Source organism: Dreissena polymorpha, chromosome 9 (genome assembly GCF_020536995.1).
Source record: "Dreissena polymorpha isolate Duluth1 chromosome 9, UMN_Dpol_1.0, whole genome shotgun sequence".
Lineage (NCBI taxonomy): Eukaryota > Metazoa > Mollusca > Bivalvia > Myida > Dreissenidae > Dreissena > Dreissena polymorpha.
This window is the reverse complement of record NC_068363.1, coordinates 34,097,171-34,120,895: the sequence shown is the minus strand read 5'-3', so window position 1 is coordinate 34,120,895 and position 23,725 is coordinate 34,097,171. Positions and strand designations below refer to the sequence as shown.

Genomic DNA, 23,725 nt, shown 5'->3' with positions numbered 1-23,725 from the left:
TTTCATCAAAACAGAAAGTGACACAAGAACGCCTATTTGTGTCAGTGTCATAACATAGCGCTAAGGCAACATGCATTGAAAATAAAACCAAAGACAAGGCCAGCTTCTTCACTTGTGAAACTATTGCCCTTGATCTTCCCCCCGGAAGCGGGACAATTCACCCCCAAGACAATTGACATGACGCCTTATCTATGATCGCTCCGCCCACTAGAATTGATCCACCAATCAGCGATCGATTAATCGGGCGCACTCGTTAGCAACGACCTGTCCGCCATTTTCTAGACAAGCTACATGTTTAGGTTCACTTTTATTCCAACGAGTTTCTTTTGTTTTCCTCTTTAAAAAAACGATTAAAAATGGTTAAATGGTGTCAATGAGGATTATGTAACTCGGACAATCGATATCCTGACAGATTAGTTGGTGACATTGAATTTATTTCGTTTCCAAAGCGGAAATTTCCAACGAGGCAATGCGGTCTTGACAAGAGCGAGTGGAAGCTTCAAGAATTACCGAGATCCCCTTTATAGAACATTAATTTATTTCACAAACTTGAAATGTCATATAAGCAATAACTAAGCATTATTAAGTATGTATTATGTCACGTGTGCATGTAAAATAATTGAGAATTTTGGTACCCAATTCGTGTAACTTTACTACGAAATCCCCGTTAAAAATCGCGTTTCTGTGTGTGTCAGAAACAAGTGAAAACCATTTTGTTATTATTTTAATAAAGACGTATCGATAAATGCTATTGTAAAAGAGTTATTATTACTGATATTAGTTAACCAATACATGAGGTAACTTCGGGGAAGTCGGTACTGGCGAGCGTCTGATACTGGTAGCCTTATTAATTTATAATAGCCTGACCGTATTCCATTTCGTACAACGCTAATTTTATATCAGACAATGTCCAAACTTACTGTGTTGTTTTTGCGCTTTAAATTATAATGATTGATAAATGTCCCATAAGCAATGTTTAATATGATTAATATCACTTTTATACGCAATAACATGTGGGATTGAGGTACCCACCCGGCGTCAGAAAGCGCGTAAAAACTTCACCAAATTCCCAGTTATAAAGCGCTATTTCGTGTCAAATACACGGGTATGGGGGAATGTTTCGGTAAAAATTTTGTTAATAACACGGGTAAATACCGGTGAAGTGTTAATTTATTGCAAATTCCACCATTACACGTAATAACTGGTTCGATTTCGGTAAGCGCGCAAGTATTTGGGAGCGTGTTTAATGTACCGATTTACCCGTTATAAATAGCTGATGTTCTCTTTAATCGTATATTTTTTTTGCATTTGCAGAATAACTAAATTGCATCAACCCCTTTACAAGTGTAATATGGTGTTAAACAAGTCCATAAAATCATCCGGAATATCGCTTTAATCTATATGCAGTCTATAGGCAAAGAAGCCATTTTGGTGAAAGCTTGTCTAGGTTTTCTTCCCGCTGAGCCACGTGATTAAGTGGGCGGAGCGATCACTGATAAGGCGTCATGTCAATTCACCCCGAGGAGACAATTCACCCCCAAAACAATTCACCCCTGCTCCTGGACATTTTTTTTTTGATCTTTTGCTGTTTGTTTAGGATTTAGTAATTACAAATATCTGTTTTCTAAGGATAGTTATTTGTATTCTTTTTTATTTTTATGAAGTTCTAATAAAAGCATATTAAGATGTTCTCAGAATTTCTTTTTTTTTCATAAAATTACTTGCAATTGAAACATAACTGTGCTTTTTATCTATTGATGTTTGTTTTTGTTATTAACAATTCCTTATTATTAACAATATCTTATTATTGTTTTTATGTCATTAAATAATTTATTATGTGTTTATGTTTTATTTAAGATTGATTTTATTCATTAAAACAGTTTATATTTGTAAAAAGTGTATAAATAAATAATAATGGTATTGGATACATTATTTGGAAATAATCTAATTGTTTTATTTGATAAGTTATGCAAGATTTCGAAATTTTTATAAAATTACTATATTTATTTTTAAATGGGAAATATAATAATAAAATATTTGTCACATAATCAGTCAACAAAGTAACAACACCTAAAAAACAACCTTTTTCACACCCATAAAGGTATCAATAAACAGATAATCTGTCAGGCATTTAGAGCTGACGAGGGTACTGATTATCTAATGGTAGATAAGGCTATTACTGATTGGGGTTGCTTAGAGATAAGGCTGTAGTATGGAATGAGAACATACTGTATGATTGAAGTGGACTTGAATTGAGTACAATTTTTGTAAAAAGTACATTACATTTCAAAACATTTTTAAGAGGAGCATACAAGCGGTATTATAGTAGATTTAATAAATCATGAGGTATTGGTGTATAAGTAGCATTTAAAAAAATTATAACATAAAATGGTGTGAATTTGATACTGGCTTTGAAAAGAATACTGATAATTGCAGACTAAAATATGTTTCAATACACAACATTACAAAACACAACTTCTATCACTAATCCTTCAATGAGAGAAAATCCAACAACTTAATGGATAATAAGAATAAAAATAATAATTTTTTTAATGAAACACTTTTGTTTATAGGCAGTTAAATAAAAATAATAATCAAAATATCAGGTGAACAACAATGGAATTTTTTAATACAATACCAGGTCTTAGAATTGCCCAGCCCAACATAATTATTTGTCAATGTGTGTAACTGAAGTCTTTGTTTATCTGTGTTGACACTTTGATAAAGCCTTGTCAGGTGTGTGAATGCTTGATTGTAATACCCATTAATAGCACGCTTCCAACCAGATTAAATTTCCTTTCTTAATTAAGGTTTTCTTATCAATTAAACCATAATATTTTATTAAATTAATTATCCCAACATCCTAACATGAATAAATAAGTAATTGTCATAATGTAAAATTCTAAGAATTAAATGAAACTAATTATTCAACTTCAATATTTGACAAAGTTCTCAAATAATAAAATAGCAGTTAACCTTTTAATATTATTTTAGTCTTCACGATAGTTCATTTTATCCACTAGCCATTCGGGCTACTGGAATGGTAAAGACAAGTAGCCCAGCAGCAAAATTACTAGCCCAAAGTAAATTTGTTAAAATATACACCCTGTTAAAGGGTTTCATCTTTCAATAGCAGTTAATCTATTAAAAGTAAAATTGTATCCAGGGTATGTTAACTGTAAAGCCTATTGCAAAAACAATTGCAACACAATATAACAAGTCAATGTAATTATGTCCTTTATTAATTATAAGTATTTAACATGTGATAAACAACTTCTTCGTTCATCTAATCATCACTGCAATTGACATGACGCCTTATCTATGATCGCTCCACCCACTAGAATTGATCCACCAATCAGCGATCGATTAATCGGGCGCACTCGTTAGCAACGACCTGTCCGCCATTTTCTAGACAAGCTACATGTTAAGGTTCACTTTTATTCCAATGAGTTTCTTTTGTTTTCCTCTTAAAAAAAAACGATTAAAAATGGTTAAACGGTGTCAATGGGGATTATGTAACTCGGACAATCGATATCCTAAAAGATTAGTTGGTGACATTTAATTTATATAGTTTCCAAAGCCGAAAAGAGATCTTGAGAACTGTAAGAGATGTATAAATACATGCGGTCGTCACCACGAACAACTGAACGTCAACATTTTCAAAGACAATTATAATATATTTTTATCGGATATACTAGCAGATTTAAATAGTTTATGTTATCGATCTGATTATCACATAATATTTCACTTTTTTAAAATAGTTTTATCAGTTACTAGGTCAGAAGCGAGGTTCATCTGCATTACTTAAAGAGAAATAAAACCCACCATGAAGCCTAATTCATGCTGTGTTTTATTACTCTGATAGTAATGCACTTAATTGACATCATACATGTTATTTGAAGGTGACATGTGATTTATTATCTTTTTAACGGTATCTACACATTTGCGCTCATGTGGTGTCACCAATAAACGCTTTTAATCCACACTAGGAGCTCGTATGCCTAGATCTCATTTTTTAAACGAGTTTCTATATTTTGTTCGGATGAAAAAACGGAAATGAAAAATGGTTAAACGGTGTAAAAAAGGGTTAATGCAACTCTGACATTTGGTATCCAGAAAGATAAGTTAGATGAATTAAATTTATACCATTTCCAACGCGGAAATGCGGTCTTGACAAGAGCGAGTGGAAGCTTAAAAAATTATTGAGATCCCCTTTAAAGAACATTTATTTATTTCACAAACTTGAAATGTCATATAAGCAATAACTAAGCATTATTAAGTATGTATTATGTGTGCATGTAAAATAATTGAGAATTTTGGTACCCAATTCGTGTAACCTTACGAAATCCCCGTTAAAAATCGCGTTTCTGTGTGTGTCAGAAACAAGTGAAAACCATTTTGTTATTATTTTAATAAATACGTATCGATAAATGCTATTGTAAAAGAGTTATTATTACTGATATTAGTTAAACAATAAATGCGGTAACTTCGCAGAAGTCGGTACCTGCGCGAGCGTCTGATATTGGTAGCCTTATTAATTTATAATAGCCTGACCGTATTCCCTTTCGTACAATGCTAATTTTATATCAGACAATGTCCAAACGACTGTGTTGGTTTTGCGCTTCAAATTATAGTGATTGATAAATGTCCCATAAGCAATGTTTAATATGATTAATATCACTTTAATACGCAATAACATGTGGGATTGAGGTACCCACCCGGCGTCAGAAAGCGCGTAAAACTTCACCGAATTCCCAGTTATGAAGCGCTATTTCGTGTCAAATACACGGGTAGGGGGGAATGTTTCTGTAATAATTTTGTTAATAACACGGGTAAATACCGGTGAAGTGTTAGTTTATTGCAAATACCACCATTACACGTAATAACGGGTTCGATTTCGGGAAGTGCGCAAGCGTTTGAGAGCGTGTTTAATGTACCGATTTACCCGTTATAAATAGCTGATGTTCTCTTTAATCGTATATTTTTTGAATTTGCAGAATAACTAAATGGCATCAACCCCTTTACACGTGTAACATGGTGTTAAACAAGTCCATAAAATCATCCGGAATATCGCGTAAATCTATATGCAGTCTATAGGCAAAGAAGCCATTTTGGTGTTAGCTTGTCTAGGTTTTCTTCGTGCTGAGCCACGTGATTAAGCGGGCGGAGCGATCACTGATAAGGCGTCATGTCAATCCTGGAGATCCTCTTAGTCATAAACCATATCCTGTAAAACAAGCAACCTGATAGTTATTTTCCAGAAGTTTACTTGACAAGTGAAGGCATAGATGGCATACTTTTATCATACATGTTGACTTTTTTCTTATGCTGTGTTTTTAAGCGTAGCTTATTAAACTCTGTCTTACAGAAGTAGCTTCTCCTTCATCACTGATTTTTTACCACTTTTCTTGAAATTCACGTTTCCGTGATTTTTCATAGTCATTTGTTGACTTACGATCAGAAGTGGGCAGTTTCTTCCCTGGCTTCGCTCCAGCTACGTATTTAAGCATTATGCAGCCTTATGCGCGTAGGGACTTACAACTTTGGAAATAAACACACAAACAAGGTTACAAAGTAAAACGATGTTTATTCCGGGAATGCAAGCCGCGTACGTTGATTAGTTAACTTCAGCAGAAATGAGATGAGATGTAAACAGTCGTTAAACTGCTGGACTACTGACATCCTCAGTCGAGAGCCACCGATCACTGTGTTTCGACCCATTAATCTCGATACATTCTCCTGGTGGTGGGTCCGCAGGGGTTGATCAATCCCCTACGTGTCAGTAGACGGCTGCCAGCTCCTCTCTTCTCTCCTCAGCCAAAGCCATCTCGATGCTCTCTCCGCTGCATCCCCAAGTCTGTTGACCGCTCGCTTTCTGTCTCTTCTTGTCAGGCCAAGTGCAGTGAAAAGTATCCAGAGAGACTTTGACGGAAAGCCTCGGACGCCGACCTCCACTGGGAATAGCCACGTGTGCCACCCCTTCTCCTTGCATTCCCTCTGCAGATCAGCATATTTTGCTGTTTTCCTCTCCATCGCCTCATCACAGCGCGACTCCCAAGGAACTGTGAGTTCAACCATCACCAGGCACTTGTCCTTTGCCGACCAGATCACCATGTTGGGGCGTTGTGTTGTCTGGACTACACTTGGGAAAACCAGCCTGCGTTTCAGGTCAACAGCCATCTCCCATGACTGCGCACGATCTAGGATCGATGCTGCTTGCGCCTGCTGCTTCTTGATGGTTTCCCCTTCCTTTACAAACTGCATCTTTCTGGTCTCTTTCACAGTCCTCTTCTTTCGCCTCTCCCTTTCCACTATGTCTGCCAGTTCTTGGAGGACCTTGTCGTGTCTCCACCTGTATCTTCCTTGTGTAAGGGCTGTCTGGCAAGATGATAGTGTATGTTCTAGCGTGCCTATCTTTCCGCAAAGTGGGCAGGTTGGGTCGTCACGTTTTCCCCATCTGTGCAGGTTTGCTGGTGAAGGTAGCAGGTCGTAGACTGACCTGAGCAGGAAACTGATGCGCAGAGGTTCGCTACGCCAGATATCCGCCCATGTCTCCTTCTTTCCTGTAGTCTGCCACTTTGTCCAAGCACCCTGGCACCCCATTGCCACTGCCCTTATGCCTCGATCTTCTTCTTCGGCCAGACGTACCTCTGCCTGGACCATCTCCCTCCTTGTCCTACTGTCCGCCTTCTTCCAACTCCTCGTCTCCGCAGAGCCCAGACCTTGTGTTCCCACTGCCGTTGTTCCCACAATGTCTTTGTGTCGCAGGCGGCTCTCGGCTTGCGCTACAGCCTGGCTAGCGGACCACTTTCTTCCCGTCCTGGTCTCAACACCTGCTCTTCGGACCATGTCATCCCTTGAATCCTTCAGCGTCATGACAAGTCTGGCCTTTGCCACCTTGTACTCCTCCACCAACGAACTCAATGGGAGCTGTAGTTGATTTGATCGTCCATAGAGTCCAATGTTGCTGAAGCTGGGTGGTACGCCAAGCCACTTTCGCAAATGCCTACTAATGGTTCTCTCCAGTCCTTCCACCACTGTTGTTGCCACCTCATAAAGCATCAGTGGCCACATCAGTCGTGGGAGAAGTCCATTCTGGAATAACCAGGCCTTGAATTTGCCAGGTAGTCCGCTTTTGTCAATCTGCTTCAGCCCTTCAGTGAGCTGGTTCTTGATGCGCTTGATGTTGTTCCCATCTTGGAGTGTAGCATCATACCACTTCCCAAGGCATTTAATGGGGCTGTCCATAATCGATGGTATGTCCTCACCTTGCACTGTCAGATTGAATTTCTTGGTTGGTTGGCCTTTCCTGATAACAAGTGCTCTGGACTTTCTGGGTTTGAACCTCATTCTGGACCAAGTTGCTGCCTCTTCTAGGGCCGAAAGCATCCACCTTGCTTGGATGTGGGTCTTTGCTGTCAGAGTGAGGTCATCCATGAATCCCTTTACTGGAGGTAAGTAGATTCCTGATGCTGCTTTTGGACCACGTGTCTCTCTCTTCGCCGCATTGATGATGAGGTTCATACCCATCACAAACAGGACCACAGAGATTGTGCATCCTGTGACAATGCCTTTCTCCAAGCTTTGCTATGCTGTTGTCTTGTCTCCCACAGCAAAGCGTAGCTTAATGCCTCTGTAGTAGTCTTTTACCAGGTTACAAACGTGGTCTGGTACATGATACTGCTCAAGTGCCTTCTCAATCAACTTGTGGGGTATTGATCCATAAGCGTTGTCAAGGTCTAGCCACACTACAGTCAGGTCATCATGGTTCACTCGTGCCTCCCTGATCACTTGGCTGAGAACACTGGTATGCTCGACGCAGCCTGAAAATCCGGGAACTCCACCCTTCTGAATTGACGTATCAACGTAGTTGTTGTCAGTAAGGAACGTTGTTAGTCGCTTGGCTAGGACTGCAAAGAATATCTTCCCCTCTACGTTGAGCAGAGAAATGGTCCGGAACTGACCAATATCCTTCGAGTCCTTCTCCTTTGGGGCGAATATTCCCTCCGCTCTCTTCCAGCAATCCGGGATTTTGCCCTTTCTCCAAATAACTCTAAGTAGGGTCCATAGTTTCCGAAGAATGCCAGGGCACATCTTATAGACACGATAAGGAATGCCATTCGGGCCTGGGGCTGAGCCTGTCCTCGCTTTCTTCACTACGTGCTGTACCTCAGACAATGATGGCTCCTTTGTGTCCAAAGGAGTTTCTGGTGGGTCTTCTGGTTCTAGCCTTGAACAGTCACCCAGTGGAACCTCCCGTGAAGGATCACTGTGGACATTGCGTAAGTGCTGTTCTATGTCCTCCATACTGCTCTCTAATGTTCCTGATCGTTCGTTGTCAAGGATGTCTTTGGAGAACTGGTTTGGATTCTGGATGAATCTAGCTCTCTGTTTCTCCCTCTTCCTTTTCCTCTGTCTTGTTTGCTCAGCCTTGTTGAGAGTGCTCAGTTTCTCTCGTAAAATGCTTCGTAACTGTTGGAGTCCTACTTTCTCTTCTACCTTGGCTTTTCTATACTGCCTCTTTACACTTGTAAGCTCCTTTCTGGTCTGTTTGATTAGCCTCTGTCTTCTGCTGATGATTGGGGCTGGCTTCTCTGGCTTCTTCTCAGCCAAGCCAAACCTCTCTTTGCTTACAGTATAGATGAGGCCCGTCATTGCTCTTATCTTTCGGTCAGCTGGACCCTGGAGGGTTGTTTCCAGTATAGCGGAGACGTCTCGATCTAGCTCCTGCCACGCTCGCCGGTCTGTCGTCTTGGGCCATGCTATTCGCGGGCGCCTCTTCTCATCATCTCCCGGAGCTGTTTGTACTTGTGGTGCTGGTTCTGCATGTGCTGGAGTGTCATCCTCCAGTGGGGGAAGCAGATCAAGAAGAGGGTCATGGTCGTCCTCTTCCTGCTGCCTGCCCTGGGTGTTTGAAACCAGATTCTCAGAAGCGTAGAGGTTCCTAGTTCTATGGGATTCTTCCCGACTTGGATCCCCCAACGTCTCACCAGGTGTACCACCTGAGCGTTGCGTCTGGGTGTCTGATTTCCCACAATCAGTCCTGGCTTGATGTATCCGCAGTCCCCTTAGATTCTTGCAGATCTTGTCACATTTGCCACACTTCACTACTGCTACTTCTCCGGTCAATGTCAGCACACATCAGCATGACGTGTGCCAATAGTAAATAACCAGTCTAAATTGTTCACCACGTGGCCTGTGTTACGACTCGAAAATGACCGTTGAATGTATGGACCAATCGGAACGCGTTTGAATCTCGTATTTTAGGCGAAGTTGAACGAAGTTCTGTGGGAAATCTTCGCAAAGTACTCACAAAATAATGACTTTTATCACACTTAAAAATGAAACAATATTGATACACGGAATTTCTACTGGCCCGACGGGCGTACAATATGGCAATTTTAAAAGGCCAGAGCTATAATTTACACGCCCAGGCCAACGGGCGCGCGCTTATTTCGCAGACTGTTATTTAAATCCAATGCACAAATATTATAAATACAAAATACTTAATTTGTTTCAATTTTATATGTTGTAACACAGTTTATAGAAAGAAAAGCATTGGTTGGATTGCATTTGACAAAAAACACTTTTTCATCTCTCATTTATATACTACATTTATTATCTTCACATCAAAATTATGCTACAAAGTCAAAATTATAACCCCAAACATCTGTTCACAACTTATTTTAAAATATGACAAAAGCAAATGACAATACAATATCATATAAAAAATATGGCAGTGAATTGTCTTGGGGGTGTATTGTCCAAGGAAATCAAATTCTGGAGTGAATTGTCCAGGGGATGAATTGTCTTGGGGGTGAATTTTCTGACACCCTTTCCCCCACCCACCTACTTTTTAATGAAAAATTGAGAAATTTTACCCATTGCATGGCATGCAAAGTACATTCAAACAGAATGCAATTCTAGTTTTGGCTACATTACTCATTAATTTCAACCATGTGCTGTGCTTATTTACCTAGAAGTCTTTAGATTTTTCACAATTTACCTTCAAAGTTCTGTTCTGTTTCTGCAGCGTGAAATATTGACCTTCGCAAAAACCTCCTTTTTGGAGATCCAAAATATCCTTGCAAGGGAGCTGTCGCTAGTTTCAATTTTCAATGTTTTTTTACAATATTTTGAGACATTCTTTCTTAAACCTAACACAAGAAATACCTTTTATAAATTCCTAATCGATTTTTAAAGACCATAGGTTACCCATACCCTAAAGATATGTAATTTTTCCCCCTTTCACTGATATTTGCTCGGTACGACTAAAGAGCGTATATTACTATATTCGCGAAAGGGGCGAATATCAACAGATATCGGCTGTTTTAAAATGGTTTTCTAACATTTTTGATATGGAAATTCTTCTATGAATATAATTCTTCCTGATGTATTTATTCTGTTAAGATCGAGTGAACATTTAAGTGGTTTTTCGTGACATTTGTGAAATGTCTATGAAAAAAATCGATGATCTCCCTTGAATGGGCATGTTGTGTTTCTTTTGGAGAAAAAAAATTACAATGTTTTAAAAGTTTCTAGCCTCAGTGTTGGGAATTTGTTACAGAAAATGATTTGTGCTAAAGTTTAGAATGGAATACTGGACATGAAAACAAAAAAGGTATGAAAAATACATAATAAGCTTCAAAAGAAAAGATCAAACTTATTTTTGAAACATTCCAAAGTATACTGTTCAAAAAAGTATGGCATCAAATTCTCCACAAAACAAAAACATCATTAAAGATATGATCTCAGAACTACTTGAAGTTTCAGAAGTATCTGAGAGCGAATGTGATGAAAAAAGTGAGGAAAAAGACAATAAACGTAAATATATAAGCAGCGTAAGTGAACAAGACATCAGCATGAATTCATCAAAAGACGAAAGCAAAAAACAGTCCAAAAAGAAGCCTAAACATGTGAAAAATACAAAACAAGAAACAGAAAGCAATGTAAATAAAGATAACATAAGCATCAAAGAAATTTCTAGACAGCTAAGTGAAATAAATAGTAAACTCTCAAATGTTTTAATGAAAGATGACAGCTGTCTTGAAAACATGATTGAACAAATTGTTGGGCAAATGAAAAACAGTCTTCTCCATAGAATCGAGTTATTGGAATCAAAGCTGTTTGATAGAGAAAGCGAGAATGAGAATTTGAAGAAAGAGATAGACAAATTGCATACTGAGTTAAACGCAGAAAAAGTGATGAACAGGGAAACTTTGATTAAAGAAAAGTATGAAAACAAAGAAGCATTAAATGAGCTAGAACAATATACCAGAATTAACAACGTGGTCTTTCATGGATTGCAAGATCTGGATAAAACTGAAACACCAGAAAACACAATGAAGCTTGTGGCAGATGTTGTTAAAAAGCACACTGGTATCCAACTAAGCAAAACTGATATTGATTATGGTCATAGGCTAGGGCGTTTTGAAAATGGAAAATGCAGACCGGTAGTTATAAAATTCGTATCAAGAGACAAAAAGATCCAGATCATAAAAATGAGCAGGCAGTTAAAACAGGGTAAAATATACCCTAGTGAACACCTTACGCCATTAAACCAAGATGTCTTTAACTCTGTGAGATTAAAGAAAAGAGACACTGTAGAGTCAGTCTGGAGTAGAAGTGGAATTTTTTTTTATAAAAACCGAGATGGCAACATACACAGAGTCTTATACAAGCAATATGACGAATGGCTGAACCTACCATGGCCTCAAAAATAGAAATCATGAGCAGAACATGTGTATTTTGTGTTTTTTTGGGGTTTTTTTTTTAGATCAGGAAAACACACTATTCATTCATTAATACTGTGATAAAGCAATAACCCAGCAGACCTGAAAACTATAGTTATTTACAATATAAGCAGTAAAACCAGAGATTGTGTGCAGCCTAACTGATTTTGAGAAGTATACAAACATGAACACTGATGTACAATTACAGATACCTGTCCTAAATCCAGGAGCAGTTTCACACACAAAGGATTAGTGGCCACTCAACCGTGGCTATAGATATTGTAAAACTTGTGATTTAATCCCTTTTCTTTTGCTTTCGGTGGTAAGGGATAATTACAACAAAACATTATTTACCACTATCCTTGACAGGATCTCTTATTAGATATAAGATTTCCTTACATTTAAGTGATCATTAATACATGATAAAAACTGTAGATGATAAAAACTGTATCATATTTTGCCTTATTACTCTATTTTGTTATACATGAACAGATTGATTTAGAAACGCCTATACCTAAACTTGTATAACAAATAGTATATTACAATAGCATGTCTTAGCAGTATAATATGATGTACACATGTTCATATTAATTGCGCCGGATAGGTAACAAATATATTTGACACATGTTTGAAAACATGTTAAATCTGTTAACAATATATCATATAATTTAGGTCATATATGTTAAAATAAGCTACATTAACACTGTTAAAACTTTTTTTATAGAAATAAAAAATGAAACCCAACAGCTAAGCAGCTTTAATACAGTTAATGTAAGAACCTAGTGGTGTTGTTAGTGTGAGTTAACATAATGTGCTGATACGCAATCACCAGCTGTTGGTTAAACAATATAAAGGATAAAATGATAAATTATTGTTTATCTTAACTATACTTTGGCACAACTAGGTTGTAAGTATATTTAACAGTATTTACATATACATACAATAGCTGCTTTTATGTATACAAGAATCAAAATCAAGTTGGTTATTAGAAAACAGTGTACATTTTATGTGACTTTCACATGTATTCATGTGCTAATTGCCTGTAATGTGTTGATGTTTTATGTACACATATTAATTACTACCTTATTATTAATAACATACAATAGCTGACTTTGTATACATTAGAATCAAAATCCAGATTTATATTATAATTGTAATGTGTTGATGTTTTTTTGTACACATATTAATAACTACCTTATTATTAATAACATACAATAGCCGACTTTATATACATTAGAATTAAAATCCAGGTTGATATTATAAAACATCGTATATTTAAAAATGGCGCTTTAGCACATTTAGGGAACTTAAATTATTAAAAATCATATCTATTAAACTTAGTTGAATATTTGTTTTTCTTCCGCATTGGTAATGTTAACGCTTGTTTTGATTCACATAAGCATTCATGTGCTTATTTTAAATACACTTGTATTATTATATTTAAATGGCGCTTTATCACATTTAGGAAACTTAAATAATTACGAATCACATCTGTTTAACTTAGTTGAATGTTTGTGGGGGTTTTCTTCTGTATTGGTAATGTTAATGCCTGATTTGATTTTCATATGTATTCATGTACTTATCGTCTGTATGTTTATTGTTGTGATGTTTTTGTACACATTTTCATATCTACACTAACGTTAATAACATTTTCTTTTAAACCAGTAGAAATAAACACAAAATCCCAACACATGTCAATAAAACAGGATATAATTATGTTCTTTTATAAAATTAATAGGCAAGATTCAGTACGATTCAATTTAGCCATAAAAATAAAATCTTTTGGAGAAAAAAATGTATGAAAAAATATGCTCTTTAAATGTGAGAGGTCTCAACAATGCTAATAAAAGGCAAAGTATATTCAAATGGTTTGAAGAAAACAATTACACAGTGTGTTTACTTCAAGAAACACATGTTTGTGAGCTAACAAAAAACAAATGGCAATCAGAATGGAGTGGAACAAGTTTTTACAGTGGGAACAAATCAAATAGTGAAGGTTTAGGAATTTTAATAAAAAATAAAGATAATGTAAACATAGGCGAATTTAAAGAATTAGTACCCGGTAGATTATGCACAATTGATGTTATTATTAATAATCAAGAAATCACCTTAATAAATATATATGCACCAAACAAAGATGAAACATGTTTTTTTGAAAAACTGGAAATACATCTACTACAAAATATGGATAAAAATTACATAATAGGAGGCGATTTTAATACAATACTTAACCCAAATCTAGACAAAAAGAACGGCAAAAAGGATACACACATAAACAGCAGGAACAAAATAAATTCCATAGTCGATTCATGCAATTTGATAGACATTTGGCGAGCTCTTCATCCAGAACAAAAACGTTATACATGGCATTCAAGTGGAAAACCGGTTATTTTTTGTAGATTGGATTATTACCTTATTTCCCAAAATATATGTAATATAATTAATAAAGCAAAAATGAAGCCGGGATATAAGACAGACCACTCTTTGATTGAAATAATTATTGACAATAAAATACAACAAAAAGGACCTGGTTATTTTAAAATAAATAATGCTATGCTTTCAAATGAAGAGTATCAAAATCAAATTGAACAAGAAATTCATAGCATAGTGGAACATAACACTAACTGTAGTCCAAATACACTGTGGGAACTTATAAAAGGAACGGTAAGGGACATTAGTATAAAATTCTCTACAATGATAAAAAAACGAAACCAGGAAAAAGAGCACATTATCATTAACAAACTAGAGTCACTAGAGCAAAAAATCAATACAAACAGTGATAACAACGAAAATATATTCAAACTGTATAAAGAAACTAAAATAGAGTACGATAGTATCATAGAAGAGAAAATAAATGGCATGTTAGTAAGAGCAAGAGCCAAACACATTGAACATAATGAAAAAAATACCAAATACTTTGCAAATCTTGAAAAAAGACATTACGAAAGTAAAACCATTCATAAGTTAAAAATAAATAACATTGAAGTCTCAGACATTAAGAGTATAATGAATGAACAAAGAAGCTTTTACTCAAACCTTTATAGCCATAAAAACCTATTGACACGAATACTCTTAATAATTCACATTTTTTTAACTTAAATATAAAAGGACTGTCAGAAAATGAGAAACAATCATGCGAAGGCTTACTCACAGAATATGAATGTTTAAACGCTTTAAAAGAGATGGATAATAATAAAAGTCCCGGTTCAGATGGTTTATCCGCAGAATTTTACAAGGTATTTTGGGAAGTTATTAAAACACATTATATTAATTCAATTAACCATTCATTTGTTAATGGACAATTAACCCAACTTCAAAAACAAAGTATTCTTACACTTATTCCAAAACCAGGAAAAAATCTAGATACACTAGATAATTGGAGACCATTAAGTTTATTAAATGTTGACTATAAAATAGCGACCAAAACAATCGCAAACAGGATTAAAAAAGTTATTTCGTCTGTAGTTGAGTCAAGACAAACAGGATTTATAAAAGGTAGATTCATTGGCGAGAACGTACGCACAATTTTTGAAACCATTCATTATATGAATAACAATAATAAGCCAGGACTTCTTTTCTTTGCCGATTATGAAAAAGCATTCTATAGTTTAGATCACGACTTCATGTTTAAAAGTCTCAAACAATTTAATTTTGGAACTGAACTCATACAATGGATTAAATTATTTTATACTGACATAAGTACCATAATTATCAATAACGGACACTTATCTGAACCTATCCCTATTCAAAGGGGCGTAAAACAAGGCTGTCCATTATCAACAACTCTTTTTGTATTAAGCATAGAAATATTGTCCAACTTTATTGAAAGGAATGAAGACATCAAAGGAATAAAAATAAAAGAACAAGAAATAAAACAAACACTTTTCGCAGATGATACAACTTATATGACAGATGGAACGCTTAATTCGTTTTCAACATTGATAAATACTATTCAAGACTTCAGTGAAGTATCTGGACTTAAACTAAATACACAAAAATCCATCGTAATGCGCGTTGGTTCACTTAAAAACACACAAATTATATTTAACAAATACAAATATTTTTCTTGGACCTCTGAAGAAGCTAAAACACTGGGTTTTTATTTCACCAATGATGAACATCTCAATATAGACAAAAACTTGCAACCAAAATTACTTGCCTTTATAAATTGCTTAAAACAGTGGCAACACAGAAAATTAACACTCCTTGGAAAAGTCACTGTGGTTAAAACTTTTGCCCTGCCAAAGATTATGTACACATTGTCAGCACTCCCAACCCCTAATCATGAAATATTACAAACAATTAATAAATCTATATTCCAATTTGTATGGGATTGCAAACCTGAAAAAATAAAAAGAACAACCCTAGTTAAACCAATAGATCAAGGAGGGCTGAAACTTACCGATATTACTGCTCTAATACATGCTAATAAGGCCAGTTGGGTCAAAAGATTAACAGACGTAAACAATAAAGGGCAGTGGAAAATTTTCTATCAGAATGAACTTAATAAATATGGTGGAAATCTTGTATTTGAATGTGCACTTAATGAAAAACATATTGTTTCCAATTTTAAAAATATATTCCTCAGAGATGTCATTATCTCTTGGAACAAGATTAAATCGAAAGAAAAAGAAGGGCATGTAAACAAAACGATTATATGGAATAACTCGAGGATAGAAAAAAATAACCAACATACCTTCTTCTACCTAAACTGGTTTAATAAGGGTATAAAAATCCTCGAACACATATACGACTTTAGGTCAAAAACCTATTATACATTTGAAGCTTTTAAAACCCTATATGAATTACCCTCAACAGATTATCTTAAATATTACACACTAATCAAAAGTATCCCAATAACTTACAAACAACAACTATCTCAAATGGATTTTGTCAATTTCAATCATAACACATTACTTGAAAAAATACAAAAATCAAAAAAAGTGTGTAAATATTTATATAATCTACAACAAACCTTAGATGAAAATAAAACTAAACAAGAAAAGAAATGGGAAGACATAATGTCCCCCTATGAACAAAGTATCGACTGGAAACATGCTTATTTAACACCATTTAAAGCCACCATAGATAACACTTTACGCAATTTTCAATATAAGATTCTACAGTGCATACTACCAACTAATTCATATTTGTATAAATGTAATCTAACATCTTTAAGTTTGTGCACTTTTTGCGCAAGTTGTAAGGAAACAATTATACACGTTTTATATGAATGTAATTCTGTACAACCCATATGGCAGGAGCTGACGTTGTTATTAAATAGAAAACAATTACACATAGAACTGAATGTAATTGATATTATTTTTGGAACTAAAAAAGGAGGCACTCATAATCAAGTGATTAACTTTATAATTATCCTTATGAAATCTTACATATTCAATACCAAATCAAAAGCCGAAAAGCCAAATATTGAGACCTTCAACAATGCTCTAAGAATGAAAATTATATTAGAAAAGCAAATTGCCTTCGAAAAAGGCAAAATTGATCAACATAATAAAAAATGGCACAACTTTGAAATTACTCATTAAGAATCTTGCCTACGTCCCCGACACTTTAGGATTTTTCTGTTTAATCTTTCTTTTTAAACCGCTAAATGTCTCTTTATTTGTGTCAAATTTTGTGAAATATGTCAAATATTGCGGGCCTTTTGATTCTTGTTAGATATATATTTAATTATTTTTCACTTTATTATTTTTTTTATATTAAAATTATTAATCAATGTTAAAACTCTCTTATTATCAAATCTAGCTTTTCCCCTCTCCTTTTCACTCTTTAGAAAATAACATAGCATCGTCTCAACAATATTTTTCTGGTAACAATGTTAAGCAATACCATGTTCATACCTAAACAAATAAAGTGTGTGTTTTTTTCTCTTAGTATATACATATAACACGTATAAGTGCAGACATAGTCAATTCATATGATACTTTAGTATATGTAAGAGACCAAAATGTTGTGTTGCTTCATATGTGTATTCATATTGTAATAGAGATGTTTGTTGAAAATTAATAAAAAAAAAAAAAAAAAAAAAAAAAAAAAAAAAAGAAAAGAAATGTCTATGTAGTCAGTCTTTGTAGAGCTCTTTTTCAGCGTTCATGTTTTGTTTTTGTTAATTATTTGTATTCTAATTTCTATTTAATTGTTATAAATTTTATATAAGCTGATATGTTTTACTTTTTTAATAAGCTATGACAGATTTTTAAATGTTCATACGTTAGTATGTTAAAGTGATATTTTAGGAATATTACAGTTTATAGGTGTCTATCGCAACCGTTGTTTATTTTTGGTGTTTTCACTTCATATACACTTATATTTGTTAATGCAGCATCAACATACTACAACAATATCCCGGAAAGAGAAAAATAATGCATTTGAATATCAACCGTAGTTTCGTTTTGACTACTGACGACACACAGGATTTGATTTACGAAGTTAATCTAAATCTAGTTTTAGTGCAGATTCGTTCATACGACACAAATACACTATTTTGTTTTACGGATCATTTCGGCTTAGAGGACTGGGTGATTCATGTAAAATATCGACTATAATATATACTTTTTATAAACAACTGGCAGCAAGATGAGTTGCAGATAATTCGTCAGTAACCACATTTAAACTAACTCTTTTGACCTGTTAATCATGTTCAGCTCAATTCAACAGTGAAACATGCCCATAATATCACTTTAATTGTTAATTTGGAATTGTAATAATAAACCATATGTCACCTAATCAGTCAAGAAAGTAACAATACCTGAAAACACCATATCCTATTTCCCACCCCTAAAATTACAATAAACAGATACTCTGTCAGTCATTCAGAGCTGATGAGGGTACTGATAATCGAGGGGTAGATAAGGCTATTACTGAGGGGTTGCCTAGAAATAAGGCTGTAGTATGGAATACTTAAATAAATATTTTAATTTGTCATGCTTAACAATTTAATATTTAATTAATTAATGTAGAACTGTAACTCATGTTCAAATTTTAATAATGCTGGGCAATTTTATTAAATTATTAATTAAATACACATTTGATTCTGTAAAATTGTATTATGACTGATTATTATTGTAAAATTAATAATCTTTGCGTACAAAAATGTTTCAATACATGTAGGTATGATAATCATATATACTCGGTTTATATGATACTAAGCTATACGTATTTGTACTCACGTTAACATTATTGTTATACGTTTTTTACTTATAATTGTGTGCGCAATAAGTTTTCCATAGGTAACGGGATCTTCATTAATAGTTTTATGACAAATATTAAATTCTTAATAATTCATAGTTCTATCAGTCTTTATGTCCTATTCATTAAATTACAATATTAGTGTACATATTGTAAATCTTTGATAATGTGTGTAAATATTGAAATAAATATTAAAATAAAAGTATATAGATGTATGTCTACATGTGTACATATTGTACAGCTTTGATACTGTATGTAAATATTGAAATAAATATTAAAATAAAAGTATATAGATGAATGTCTACTTGTGTACATGATAAAGCTTTGACAATGTGTGTTTCAAATATTTTAATAAAAATAATAGTTTAAAAATATATTTTAAAAAGTACGTTTACTGTCTGTTATAATGTGCCGATAATGTAACCTGGTGTAAACACAATTTGTTAAAAAAAATGTGTTATTTTGTGAAAATATTGCAATAAAAAGTATTGAACTAAACTCTGAAAGTATTTCTCATTTGTGTTTATGCATAAATAACTCATTCAGAACCCATCAACACATCAATAGTTTCACTACCGTGCGAGTTGACTTTTAGGTACGAGTTGACTTCCGTGCGAGTTGACCAAACAACGTGCGAGTTGACTACCGTGCGAGTTGACTTAGGTACGAGTTGACTGTAAACCTTGTATTGTGGAGTCGTCGTGGTTATTGTATAGCCTAAAAACAATGTTCATATTCGCGAACATGACTTTAGAGTTCGAAACATGATAATGGCTAGAGAATTGCTCTATTTATGTTAACAGTCTTAATTGTATTTTAAATTAAACTGTAATTTGTTGATAAAAACATTGCAGAAAAAGCATAAATATTGCAAATATTCGATCCTATTCGTTCGTTTCGTTCATATTCGCGAAAATGAGTCATATACGCATTATAGACGGACCCAAAATTTCGAGCAAAAAACTTCAAAAACTGTTAAAGGGGAATAAACAACACAATAATACAATTCCGAATGACAATAAGTATGTTTCCAATGTTATTGTCTTTCTGGATTGTATTTATCATCACAGAAATGGATATAAGCAACGTTTGGATTATCAAAAGGTAAATGTAATATATTTTCGAGATAAGTCACTATATTATTTATACAGTCTTTCAAAATTATGGAACGTTTTAAATTCATCTTTCCAGAAATAGCAATATGTGGGTCTAACCTCTTTCAAAAAGACATTTTATTCAACGTAACGTACCGAGTTAAGAAAATTCAAAAATTATAAATTGATTTTGACACCTTAAAAGAAAACATCAATTATTTAATAAAGTTTGGTGTCTTTTACTCTTTATACAATGGAATATATTGCAATGGGTATAAACTGTTTATTGAAGTCTGATCCTCCCCCCTCCCTTCTCTGGTTAAACTCCCATTGGAGTTCTTTATAAATTGGAGTTAAACGGGGATCCCCCGTCAAACTCCCATTGGGGTTTAATTTAAATGGGGGATTGACGGGGTCCCCCGTGAAAACCCCGTTGGAGTTTAATGGATATGGGGGATGGACGGGATCCCCCGTCAAAACCCCACGGGAGAAGAAAATCTACAAACACTTTATTTTCTTATTAAAGTACATATTTCTTACAATTATAACTTAAACATGTGTATTTGTAAACATTGAAACAGAAAACAAAGCATAATATTTAAATGACATTTTTTGTAAAATATAGGTTAAAGTCTCCCGTCTGGAAAAAACACCCGTTGGAGAATTGCAATTCTTAACGGGGGAGCCAAAACTCCGTTGGGATCCAACGGGGGATGGCAACTTTATCATCAAATAACTCTACTTTCCAAAAACATTTTAACTCTTTTTTTTCAATTATATGTATGTACTCAATGCCCCCTACAAATATGCAAAATTTCATAACACTTGTTCAATAAATAAAAATAATAAGTTTGCAAATAATCTGGATTTGCAAACTTAATCTGGATACTGTTATAATATGAATACAATTAATATTGTTTGCTAACACTTTTTAGTCTATAATATAGAAATATTCATAATAAAATATTAAATGCTAATGGTTTTGTGCATGGATCATACTTTTTGGTATTTATTCTATTAACACTAAACAGCTTTGCATTTTTCAGTATTGATAATTATCTGGATTAAATTTAAGGTCACACACAGAATGATTGCAGTCGTATTTTCTTAACTTTCGCACATATCTAGCAAAAAGCGAATCTCAAATTGACACAAATTATCAGTGCTGTGTTTTATTCTAGATGGGGTCATGTACTTTATTGTTATTTAGGTGTTGAACTGTGTCTTATCGGCGGATATATCTCAAGTTGATTATGACAGCCTCAGTGTAGTATAAGTATGATATTAGACCTCCCCCAATCAAATCAACTTTGTATTATGAACATTGATCGCTATCAGACTAGGGCTTAGCACAAGGGTGCAGAACCCGGTCACACCAAGGTCCCACCCTGCCCCCTTTTATCTGCACATGCCCTTATTTTGATTTCATCATATTGTTATAACGGAAGTTGTATTTGAAGTTTCAATAAATTCATTCACAATTATATCAAGTATATGTTCTATGTCGATGAACCACGAAAGGGTTTTAAAAAGCATAGCATTTCACCTCCAAGCTTTTTTATATAGAAAGAAAGGTAACCTTAATAAAAATCTTAGAAGTTATTGGGTATGGCTCTAATCCAATGTCGCTTTGACTATGCATATTTCATTTCGCCTTTAAATCTTCCTTAAAGGGACCTTTTCACAGATTTTGGCACATATTGAAGTATGTCATTAAATGGATAAAATTGATTTTTGTTAATTTACCGAAACGTGAAAAGGTCACATTAACCGATTAAAACCAACTGTAAACCACTGCACTAGTTACCCGTAAGCAAGCGTGCGGATCAAATCAGTCTTTAATTTTCTAAAAAAATTAAGAAGGCCTTGCCTAAGAAATCTTGGCTGAGCTATTTATTTTTTAAAGTCTATTCACACATATAGAACAATATTAAGCCAGAAAAAACGGTGCTTTTGTCGTCCCAAGCGTCAAGGATTTTTGGTTCCAGTTCTTCCTTACCAAAGTATATCTTTGTTGAAAAAACGTGTTACTTATGTGCTTTTAAATCATTGGTTGAACAAGTTTTATTTAATAATTAATGATCCATAACTTTAAGTTATTTTACTTTTATAAATCGTACCAACCTTATAGTACACTTGTTCAATGATGTACACGTCTTTCAGTATTGTAATTTATTTTTAAATAAATGTATGCATTATTTTTATGTGAACATAAGAATTAACAAGTGTAAATGCACAAATGCCCAATCGAAATGTGTAACAAATTGAAGTCGTTCTTGTATTGCAGGTTTCGTTGTTATTTGTAACATTGTTTAAATTAAATAAGAACTGCAATCATCCTGACAGATCAGATTGTTTCCTCGCTCTATTGTACATTGATAAAATACGTTGCTAAAATAGTTTCGTATTAGAAAGTTATAATTTAAAAAGTCATAAACAGTATGTGTGGCAAAATACAGCAATATCACTAAGTAAAAGGAAATCTGAGTGACTTAATGTATATATGCATTATAATATTTTGCATGCCACATGTAAATAGAGCAGAAGCTGTCAATGTAATTTTACCGAAATCAGCCAATTCAAAAACTCCGGAAACGATATCTTTCCATTACCATCCTGATCAATTGATTTGAATGCGGATTGAACGTCAATATTGCGACCATGTTCGAACAACAAACCTTTCAACTCTTCAAAACTGATATACTGACTTCCATCTTTGTCATATTTTTTGAACATATCCACTGCTTTGCAAACCGCATAAAAACGCGACTTGTCGTTCACCATTTTAAATCGCTCGTTTCTCCGGAGCCAGTCGCTTAATTCGTCGGGACTGATTTTGGCATTGCCATCTCTGTCCAATAGATGGAAATACACTTCCACTTGGCGAGTGGTCAAGCCAAGGTCGTCTTCCAGTAAACTTGAAAGCTCCTTCCGGTCAAGAAAGCCGCTGTTGTCCTTGTCGTACTTTTGGAAAAGGCTCTTAATAACGATATCTGGTGTTTTGGGGTCAAAATAGGACTTCGCCATTGTCGCATTAACGTCTGCAAAATAACATAATACCCACTTTATTCATGAAATCTTGAAATTAAAACGTATCAAGCATACTATTGTGTTCAAAGGCATATTTAAGTTATACCACTGACACACTTTCAATGGACAGCACCATATGTACAATCTATACAATTTTAATCAGAAATAGCGATCCCACATGTTTTACTTCGAACGACGGAAGAGCATTTAATAACAACGTGTTATGATAAAACTGGTAATAAACGACTCTCTCTGTGTTAAATCAGTTTCGCGTCTTAAATACGTGTCAGTAAATGTGTTATAGAGCGAAACAAACTACAGACGCACACGCAAATTCACCTTTTTTTAATTTTTACAATACACCAGCTTGTTTGTTTAATTTAAAGCGTAATTCGTATCTTACGCATTTAAAATTGTAATTATACTCTACGAAAAGATATCGGAATGTTTCAAACTATTCTGGTAATGTAGCAAAGCAAGCGAATATTATGCTACTTTTTACATCAATTATGCTCAGCAAAATTGGCTCTGATTTAGTAAGTATCAGTTAATTCGGGTCTCATTAATTAGACAACCAAAATGTGACCAACTGTTTAACATTCCTTTATAAGTTTGTATGGTCAAGCTATAGTACGTCTATATCATAACAGACAAAAG

At 34.4% G+C, this 23,725-nt stretch overlaps 2 protein-coding genes across 2 annotated transcripts; both read right to left on the bottom strand.

Annotated features, from left to right (window-relative positions):
• Nucleotides 1-5,772: 5,772 nt before the first annotated feature.
• On the bottom strand, nt 5,773-7,530 carry LOC127845948 (uncharacterized). Its single transcript, XM_052377127.1, has one exon. The coding sequence runs from the start codon at nt 7,528-7,530 to the stop codon at nt 5,773-5,775; it is 1,758 nt and encodes a 585-aa protein (XP_052233087.1).
• A 57-nt stretch (nt 7,531-7,587) lies between these two features.
• On the bottom strand, nt 7,588-23,065 carry LOC127845947 (uncharacterized). Its single transcript, XM_052377126.1, has 2 exons — nt 22,717-23,065; nt 7,588-9,119 (listed from the first exon to the last, which is right to left on the bottom strand). The coding sequence occupies exons 1-2, from the start codon at nt 23,063-23,065 to the stop codon at nt 7,588-7,590; spliced, it is 1,881 nt and encodes a 626-aa protein (XP_052233086.1).
• Nucleotides 23,066-23,725: the final 660 nt, after the last annotated feature.

What these genes read in the sequence shown, in the direction of transcription:
- LOC127845948 (XM_052377127.1), bottom strand. Translation starts at nt 7,530, where the DNA reads ATGGGTATGAACCTCATCATCAATGCGGCGAAGAGAGAGACACGTGGT.
- LOC127845947 (XM_052377126.1), bottom strand. Translation starts at nt 23,065, where the DNA reads ATGGCGAAGTCCTATTTTGACCCCAAAACACCAGATATCGTTATTAAG. An exon ending in CAGTTTTGAAGAGTTGAAAG is followed by an intron (nt 9,120 to 22,716) that starts GTTTGTTGTTCG and finishes CATTGACCGGAG; the next exon opens with AAGTAGCAGTAGTGAAGTGT.